A 10,380-nucleotide genomic window follows, 5' to 3' on the forward strand; every position below is an offset into this window, starting at 1 on the left:
GGTAACATGTGCAAAACTCAGTGTAATGTTACAGCTAGATGTTCACTGTGAGTTGAGGGACAGAACATTCCATCCCCACAGGATCCCTTCTGCTGTTCTTTAAAGCCACACCTACCTCCCTATTCCATCCTCTGTGGCAATCACTATTCCGTCCTCTATGTCTGCCATTTCAAGAACGTTACATAAATGGAATCATACACAGCGTAATCTTTTGAGACTGGCTTTTTCACTTCCCTGGAAATTCATCTAGTCAACCTAGGTTGTTTGTTTGCTTGTTTTTTTTTTTTAAAGTCACATGAAATGAACTGTCCCTCACTGGTCATAGCATACCAAATGCACACCCTTATCCAGGGAATAGAGTTACACTGGTTTTGATGATGTTTATCCTATGCAATCTCAGACAGATTCGAGAACTGCTAAAAGAAGGCCACCTTCCTCCAGGGAAGCTGTGTGCCCACAAGAAAGACTGAGGATTAGGCCAATATGATATTCCAGACTCTGCATTTTCACTACGATACAAATTGAGCTTAAGAGGCGGAGTAGTTGTAGGTTTATTATCACTAGATACTACATTTGATTTTTTGGTTTGTCTTAAATGTAGAAATTTAGAGAAAAAATAGTTGGTAGTTTTTTTCTTTCTTTGAATAGTCATCGACTCATAAGTTTCTTTTTAAAATTTTTAGCTTATTTGTTGTTAGGCTTTTCAGAACGTGTGCTTTAAACTAAAATATGATGATTACAGTTTCCTCATTCAGTTCTTACAACCCTGTGAGACTGATTTTCCCCCTACTCTATAGAGGAGGCTGATTAGCGAGGTTACATAATTTGCCTCAGTCACCTAGTAAAGAATTACAGAGTAAGGACAAGAACCACAGATGTCTATGGTTGACGAAGGCCCCAGGTCAGTGAGAATCCCAAAGCTACACGGTGCAACAAAGGAAAAACCTTGTTACTCGTTCTTAATAAACTGTTTTGATTATACACCAATAATGTTAACTCTCTGTAGAAAAACTGGTAAGCCAAAAAAAAAAATTGTTAATGTTTTTGTGCACATACTACTGGAGCAAAAAAATTTTTTTAAAAGAACTTTTACAATCACCTGGTTTAGGCAAGTAAAATTTCATTACATAACACAGTTTCAGTGTACCACTAATTAAGGATTACAATTCATGTTAATGGCAAAAATATTCACGACATGTAGAGTTAACCGTGCATTTCTTATCCAGATGTTAGGTCATGATAGCGTTATGAAGGTTTCAAAAGAAAAACTTTCTCATAGCCGAATTTTAAATTCCGTATTTTTCTATCAGCTCTTTTGCTTTAGCAATGTACGCACTCATGGCATCTTCCTTCGATAACCCTAGAAAGACAAGACAGATTATCTCACTGATGTATCGGGCAGTTAAGAAAGTTTATTTCACTTATTAAAGAATTAACAACCTTTTTGGAGGTTCCATGCTTCCCATTTAGCCTTGCCTTTTAAATCTAATATTCCTGGACACTCTGCCAAAAGAAGGACAGATACATTTTCAAGGTTATTTTTCACTCTATACTTCTAACAAACATTGTTCAAATGAAACTTATCATTATTTTTAAATATATTATTTTAAAAATATTAACATACATATACATATATATGAAATACCAATATTAATGTCGCCAACTACAGATTGTTTGTAGAGCCCATAGAGTTCTTTCAGTTCTCCGTCATTTGGCCTTGTTTTCATCTTCTTCACATCTTCGGCGATTCTATCAAAATCAGCCTAGAACAAAAGGAAAAAAAGGTGCATGGTGCATTCACTAACTTTCGGCAGGCCCATCTATCTTGGGGGCATCTACCACCAAACACCGGGAACTCAAAAAGAAAGAGGAAGCTTTCAAACAGAATTGGAACCATTACAGTCTGGCTCCACCAGAACTATCGTTTACAGATACCTCTCCTGGTACCTGATAAACAGATAAGATAGGGACAACTATATAAAATTCTTAATTATGAGCATTCTTTTTTTTAATGTTTATTTATTTATTTTTGAGAGAGAGAGAGAGAGCGAGAGAGAGTGCATGCATAATCAGGGAACAGACAGAGAGAGACACAGAATCTGAAGCAGGCTCCAGCCTCCAAGTTGTCAGCTCAGAGCCCGATGTGGAGCTCGAACTCACAAACCCTGAGGTCATGACCTGTGCCAAAGTTGGATGCCTAACTGACTGAGCCACCCAGGTGCCCCAATACTAAAAATTCTTAATACTGAAAATTCTAAAAACTGAAGAAGACACAAATAAATGGAAAGCTATTCTATGCTCATGAATTGGAAGAAATAATTTTGTTTAAATGTCCCTACCACCTAAAGCAATCTACAGATTTGTCGAAGCCAATCCCTATCAACATTCTAATGGCACAGTTTACATAGAAAAAAAAACAACCTTAAAGTTTGTATAGAACAGTCAAAGCAACCTTGAGAAAGAAAAACAAAGCTGGAGTCATCACACTTCCTGACTTGCAACTACTGTATATTACAAAGCTACAGTAATCAAAACAGTATGGTACTGGCCTAAAAACAAACAGATCAATGAAACAGAACAGAGAGCCCAGAAATAAAAGCATGTGTATACGGTCAATTAATTTTTGACAAAGAGCCAAGAATGTAGAATGGGGGAAAGGTCACTCTCCTCACCAAATGGTGCTGGGACCACTTGACTGCCACATACAGAAGAATGAAACTGGACCACTATCTGACACTATGCACGACCCAAAGTGGATTTAAAGTAAGGTCAAGTAAGACCTTTGGTTTAGACCATAAAACTCCTAGAGAGAAAATATAGGGGGCAGACACTGGTCTCGGCAATGATCGGATCTGACACCAGAAGCAAGGGCAACTAAAACAAAAATAAAGACGTGAGACTCCATCACACTGAAAAGTTTCTACAAGGTAAAGAAAAGCATCAACAAAATGAAAAGGCAACCTATGGAATGGGAAAAAATATTTGCAAATCATGTATCTTTAAAAAGTGCTTAATACTGTTGGTGGGAATGCAAATTGGTACAGCCACTCTGGAAAACAGTGTGGAGGTTCCTCAGAAAATTTAAAATAGACCTACCCTATGACCCAGCAGTAGCACTGCTAGGAATTTACCCAAGGATACAGGAGTACTGATGCATAGGGACACTTGTACCCCAATGTTCATAGCAGCACTCTCAACAATAGCCAAATTATGGAAAGAGCCTAAATGCCCATCAACTGATGAATGGATAAAGAAATTGTGGTTTATGTACACAATGGAGTACTACGTGGCAATGAGAAAGAACGAAATATGGCCCTTTGTAGTAACGTGGATGGAACTGGAGAGTGTGATGCTAAGTGAACTAAGCCATACAGAGAAAGACAGATACCATATGGTTTCACTCTTATGTGGATCCTGAGAAACTTAACAGAAACCCATGGGGGAGGGGAAGGAAAAAAAAAAAAAGAGGTTAGAGTGGGAGACAGCCAAAGCATAAGAGACTGTTAAAAACTGAGAACAAACTGAGGGTTGATGGGGGGTTGGGAGGGAGGGGAGGGTGGGTGATGGGTATTGAGGAGGGCACCTTTTGGGATGAGCACTGGGTGTTGTATGGAAACCAATCTGACAATAAATTTCATATATTGAAAAAAAATTAAAAAATAAACAATGCAAAAATGAAATAAAATAAAAAATGCTTAACATTTAAAAAATATAAAGAACTCATACCACTCGATAGCTTTAAAAAAATCAATTAAACAAAATGGGAAAGGAAGGCAAATGGAGAGGGTCCGACGCTGCACAGATCCTCTCGCACCTCGTCACTAGTGATGTGGGTGGAGCGCCAGCCCGCCCAGCGTAGGAGGTGGAGCACAGAGCACCCTCTGGGGGAGGACCAAGAAGCAGGGCATCACCTGGGGGTGGGGGTGGGATGGTAGGGGAAGCGGAGCACCCCCTGGGGGAGGAGAAGGAGGCGCAGCCCAGCAGCAGGGTAGCAAGTGGAGCTCCCTTTTGGGGAAGGCTGAGAAGAGGAGCGGTGGTTGGGCTTCAGGTGGGGCGTCAGGGGTGCGCACTGATAAAGGGCTTCAGAAGAAGGCAAAAAGAAAAAGAAAAAGAAAACCCCTCCCAGATAACATTCCAGACAAGTTAACTACAGCTGGCCAGACAACATAAAGAAGTCATCAGGAAAGTTGAAAGAAGCTCATTTGCAGAAGAAAAATGAAAAATACAAAAAAAGAAACGATTCCCAGAAAGCTGAAGAGAAAGCCTAAAAAGTACAGTCTAGAATGAAAGCGACTTGCTCTAAGGCTGGAAGATCAGGATCTGAGAGATTCAAGACAACAAGCAGGGAAAGCCTTTAGACAGAATTCTTGGTATGGTCCCAGAACCGACAGAACCGTTGTAAATAAGTGCCTGTCTCTTGAAAAGAAGAGGTTACCGGTGAGAACGGCTGCAGCCCAGTTGCTGAATAATGCTTGGGGAACGCAGAAAAAACAAAATGCCAAATGGTTTAAAAGACAGTGGATGAAAAAAATTATGTTAATTAACTTGAATTTAAATAAATAAGTTAAAAATAAATAAATAAAATGGAGACAATAACAAAAAAAAAAGATGGCAGATGATCAGAAACATGAAAACTAAGAAAATCAAGGCTAAATGAAGAATGAGAGCTTGTCTGTGTAGAACTTAGTTATGTAGTTTAGAGAATTTTTCTGAAAAAAATCCAATACATCCTTTATAAATTAAGAAAAAATAAATAAGACATAGAGATGGCCAACAGACACATGGAAAGGTGCTCAACATCACTCATCACCAGGAAATGCACATCAAAGCCACTATGAGATATGACCTCACTCTTATTAGGACGGTTAAAATCAAAAGACAAGAAATAGTGTTGGTGAGACCTTGGAGAAAAGGGAACCCTCCCTCGCTATGGGTGGGAAAAGAAACTGGTGCAGCCACAGTGGAAAACAACAAATTAAAAATCCAGCTCCCACATGATCCAGCAATTCTACCTCTGGGTGGAAGCAAAACCCGTCTCACAGCGATGCTGGCACCCCCACGGTCACGCCCAGTGGTTTTGGTTTTTGCTCTTCACAAGAGTCAAGACATGGAAAGTACAAGTTGGGTGTCCTATCAATGAGGTTTTGGGGTGATGGAGGGGGTTCAGAACCGATGGCCGAGAAGGAATTCTTGAAGAGGCGCAAAAGGGTGATTATTATTAAAGCACGGAGACAGGACCTGTGGGCAGAAAGAGCAGCACTGGGGTTGTGAACAGTGACTGGTTATACACTATGGAGATGGGGGAGGTAAAGTCAAGAGGAAGTGTTTTTTTTTTTTTAATGTTTATTTTTTTTCGAGAGGCAGACAAGTGCGAACAGGGGAGGGGCAGAGAAAGAGGGAGACACAGAATCCAGAAGCAGGCTCCGGGCTCTGAGCTGTCAGCAAAGGGATTTCCAGATGCTAAAGAAGACTCATAGATCACTGGAGGCCTAGCTATTGTCAAGCTAAGGTTGTGTTTCCCTCTAGCAAAGCATTAACATTAGGAAAGTAGGCAGTCCCTGGACTTTAGGCTACTGATAAGATTGCCTTTTTCTTGTGATATTACTACTAAAATATTTGTAAATTGAGGGAGACTCTATCAGTCTAACCATTTATCTTCTGTCCTTTCCTTTGTTCTTGGGCAGCCAGGAGTGTCTGAGGAATGTCACACATATCCCACCTGGGGTGGCAAGGGGGGTGCGTTGTGCTAGCTTGTGCTTGACCCTCAGCTTGCCTTATGGTCCCTCATCACAATGATGGATGAACGGATAAGGAAAATATTATACAGACACTTACACACACATCCTGGAATATCATTCAGCCATAAAAGGGAAGGAGATCCTGCCATGAGCAGCAACAAGGATGGGCCCTGAGGGCATTATGTGAGGTGAAGTCAGACAGAGGCCAACAAATACTAAAGGACCTCACTTGTATGTGGAATCTAAGGTCACTAAACTTAGGGAAAAGGAGGACAGATTGGCAGTTACCACAGGTGGGGATGAAGGGTGGGGGAAATGGATGAATGTGGTCAAAAGGTGGCAAAAAAAATCGATCAAGAGAAATTTCAACCCACATTTCTTTTAAGTTTAAAGCATACAAATATAACTTTTTAAAAACAACATTACACTTAGTGCAGCTTTGTTGATCCCCCTCATGGACGCTTCCCCCTCTCCTTCCTCAATCCACCCTTTGCCATTTGCAATAGCTTTGCTACCAACCAGTCTTTGTCTAGAGCTTTCACCACCTGGTTCCTCTTTGCCCAACTCCCAAAGATCGTCAGGCTGGCCGGCAGCTCCCCGTTGACATATTCTGCACAGAGGAATGTCTATGGGCTCCCAGAATTTTTAAAAAGATTTTGTTTTATATTTTACTTAAGTAATCTCTGCCCCCAGTGTGGGACTTGAACCCATGACCCTGAGATCAAGAGCTGCCCGCACCACAGACTGAGCCAGCCAGGAGGCCCCTATGTGCTCTTAGCTTTATCCCTTGTCTTATAACCTCTTTGTTTCTCTAAAAAGGGCTCTGGTAACTATTTTCCTTAATAGAATTTTTCTATTCTTTAAAAAAAATAAATAAACGTTATTTTACCTTGTGTTATTTAAATCAGGGATAAGCAGGGGCGCCTGGGTGGCTCAGTCAGTTGAACGGCCGACTTCGGCTCAGGTCATGATCTCACAGTCCGTGAGTTCGAGCCCCGCGTCGGGCTCTGGGCTGACAGCTCAGAGCCTGGAGCCTGTTTCAGATTCTGTGTCTCCCTCTCTCTGACCCTCCCCTGTTCATGCTCTGTCTCTCCCTGTCTCAAAAATAAATAAACGTTAAAAAAATAAATCAGGGATAAGCAGGAAATGTCACCGGCCTGGGTATCAAACAAGAAAAGCTCAAGAAGGCATTCCACCCCCACCCCCATTTTCTTTCTCCAATGCAGAGCTGCCTTTGATCCAAATATCCAAAGTCCCAGTACAGAAAGTGGATAGCCCCAATGTAATGTCAGAACCTCAGTGATCTCAGCAGAGGTGCTGGATAAAGTTTCCTCCAGCGCCAAAGACAGAACAGTAGCACAACTAGGACAGTTGTTTCGTCGTAAACAAAAATCACTTGTAAATCAGAGAGACTGGGTTCTCCAACCTAAATAACCTGGAAAATGGCCCAGCCTCCTAATTAATCCCTACAAGGGTCTAAGAAGCATGGGTGCATGTGACAAGGGTCATACACCCTGCCTTCTCTTTCCAAGTTTCTTTCTAGGAAGTTGCCAACTGCTTTCAACAATGTCATGGTTAAGAACACAGGCTTTAGGGGTGCCTGGATGACTCAGTCAGTTGAGTATCTGACTCTTGATTTTGGCTCAGGTCATGATCTCAGGGTCGTAAGATCAGGCCCCACATCGGGCTCCGTGCTGAACACAGGGCCTGCTTAGGATTCTCTCTCCCTCTACTGCTCACATGCACTCTCTCTCCCAAAAAACAAAAACAAAAACAAAAACAAAAACAAAAACAAAAACAAAAACAAAAACAAAACACTGGCTCCAGAGCCAGACTGCCCCAATTAGAATCTCAGCTTCATCTCTTAAGAGCTATGTGTCCTTGGAAGTTATTTAACCTGTGTCTGTTTTCTCAGCCAGAATATGGGACAATAATACTACCTATCCACAAGGTTGTTGGCAAGATTAATCAGGTTAACACATGTAAAACAGTTACTTAAGTTTATTTATTTATTTGGGGGGGGGTGTGGAGAGGAGAGAGAGAATCCCAAGTAGGCCACACACTGTCAGTGCAGAGCCGACGTGGGGCTCAAAGTCACGAACCATGAGACATGACCTGAGAGAAAGTCAACAGTTGGACGCTTAATCAACTGAGTCACTTAGGCGTCCCAACACATATAAAATATTTTAAATAGTGCCTGGGACATGGTGAGTGTTTAACAAAGGCTACCATTATTATTTTAAGTCTCTTTGTGGGGAAAAAAAAACACCTAATGCTAGAGAAAACTTATTCACAATGAAAAATATGTTGATTTAACAAATAATACCAAATTGTCTTTATACACTCAGCTTTATAAGCCATGTAGAAAAAATAAAGACCAGCAAGAAGTATACTAAAATATGCAAACAGTAATTGCCTCTGATTATTGGTAAGTTTTCTGGTGTTTTACCACTTTCTATACTCTCCAAATGTTCTATAGTGTGCCCCTCTTGTGTCTATAATCAGGACAAAATGAAAATGCTCCATAAGTGCCCACGGCTTCCTAAGGGCCAGGCAGGGCTATTCAGAGGCATAGGGATCTTTGCCTCCAGATTTGCTTGCTGTAAGGTCTTATGCCCTTTCCCAGTGACAGAAACCCAATTCCCCTTGGCAAGCCAAGCCTTGAGGAGAATTCTAAGGATTCTCAACAACCATGCTAGGTCCCTGCCTTCCAGGAAGGAACTTCTGGAAAAGCATTCCTCATAATGTGGGGGAACATGGAACCATTTGATAACCTAATGAAACGCTTGGCCCTCTTTACAAGAGGTCAGCCCCTGACACAGTTTCACACACATCTTCAAGGATCCCCCTTTCTTCTCCCTTCCAGGGTAGAGAAGCCCATTCCAGAGCAGGGACCAAGATCATTCTTTCCATCCAGCGTGCCATTTTGTGGGGCCACAACTTGATACATTCCTGCTCCATGGTGTGGCTCCCATGTACCCTCTCTATGGGGCCCTTCCCAGTGCAACCATGAGGAGCTCAAGTGGGAAGAGCACTGGCCTCACATCAGGATCTTGGGTTTGAATTCTAGCTTTGAGAGACAATGCCATGGGACTCTATGTTAGCAACAAAGTTCTTGTGATTCAGACTCCGCCCTCCCCCCACCTTAACCTCAGGGGGAAGGTGTTAAGATTAAATGCCATTAAGAAAGCACATATTCTTGATTTCATTCTGTTGACTCTGCCCAGCCAGAGCTCATCACTTGGATCATACTACTTAATGCCTGTACTGAACACCTATGATGCGCCAGGCCTTTGCCAGGCACATGGGGACGAAACAGGGCAGCCGGCGCCCAAGGAGCTCGGGCTCCAGTGGGAGATGAGCAAGTCAACAGTGATCACGTGATACTTGCTATAGTGGAGGAGCTGCAGGCACTCTGGGGACACAGAGGACAGAGTGTCAGCGGGCGTGGAAGAAGCCTTCCCAGAGGACATGGCGCTTAGCCCAAGCCCGAGGGGTCAGCACCTGAAGGACGGACAGGGGCTTGGAAGGGGGCTCATAATACAGTGATAGGTACAGGAACAAAACTGTATACACATAAGAGTATAATCGAATCAGTGTGTGTATATACACACTTATACCATGCACATGTATCTATGTATACATGCACCTGTATGTGCAAGCACGTACAGGCATATATATATACACGTACACATTTTTCACACATACTAGAAACGAATCCATCGTGTTAGCAGTGGTTGTCATTTGGGTGAAGGAATTCCTGATGGCCTTTATTTACATTAGTTCTCTTTCCCCAAAGTTCCCACCTTGAACATTTACTTTTTTCGCATATCAGCAAAACAGTATTTTTTATTGTAGTTTTACAGCTCTCTGCTGCCCAAAACAACTTTTGCCTGAGAGAGGCCCCTGGCTGTACCAAGGAGCGAGGCGGTGCGGGTGGGACCCCAGCCGCCCTCGCCTCCATTTCTTAGATGGGAAGAACTGGAGGGGCAGGGCCGCCTGGTCCTCCCGGAGCAACTCGGTGTCTGCCCTCCTGGGAACGTGAGCCTACTTGGCGTTTAACCAATCCCCGGGGTTCACAAGCGTTGCCATAGGGAGCCCCGGCTCGCCATCCATAGATGGCACCGGTGCGGTCCCCACTGTCCTAAGTGGACGCTCGCGAAGCAGGTGGGAGTGTCCTCGGGGTGACAACGGACAATTCGGGGCGGGCGGGAGCGGGGATGAGGGAAGGGGAGGAAACGGGGGCAAGAGCACTGCAGGCAGCAACTGTGCCAAGTTCCAGGTCCGAGCGGCCCGCCGGCCAGGAGCGTCACGCTTGCCACACGCCCCACCGTAGCGATTCCCTCGGGGGGGCGGGGGGGGCAAACCCTCCCTCACGGCCTTCGACTTACCTGCAGAGACATGGTCACAAAACCCAACCGCAGCCACACTCCCGACGCACACTCACCCAGACCCCGCCCCGCGGCTCCTTAAATGGCGGCGCGCCTCCGCCCGCCAGCTCCCATTGGTCGCGCTCTGGGGCCGGATGGTTCCCATTGGCCATTGGTTCTGGGGGCGGGGCTGAGCTGTGAGCCGCACCTGCCGTGTAGGAGGCAGCCGTCCGGCTCTCCAGCCTCTCCACCCTCAGTTGCGAGCGAGGGTG

The 10,380-nt window shown here is 43.8% G+C and overlaps 1 protein-coding gene across 1 annotated transcript; it reads right to left on the minus strand.

Annotated features, from left to right (window-relative positions):
- Positions 1–635: 635 nt before the first annotated feature.
- On the minus strand, positions 636–10,177 carry ACBD7 (acyl-CoA binding domain containing 7). The gene is made up of 4 exons (XM_030321642.1): positions 10,130–10,177; positions 1,646–1,763; positions 1,441–1,503; positions 636–1,360 (listed from the first exon to the last, which is right to left on the minus strand). Exons 1-4 carry the CDS (start codon positions 10,139–10,141, stop codon positions 1,287–1,289), a joined length of 267 nt encoding a protein of 88 aa, XP_030177502.1. The 5' UTR covers positions 10,142–10,177; the 3' UTR covers positions 636–1,286.
- Positions 10,178–10,380: the final 203 nt, after the last annotated feature.

This window comes from Lynx canadensis, chromosome B4 (assembly GCF_007474595.2).
Source record: "Lynx canadensis isolate LIC74 chromosome B4, mLynCan4.pri.v2, whole genome shotgun sequence".
In the NCBI taxonomy this organism is placed as follows: domain Eukaryota; kingdom Metazoa; phylum Chordata; class Mammalia; order Carnivora; family Felidae; genus Lynx; species Lynx canadensis.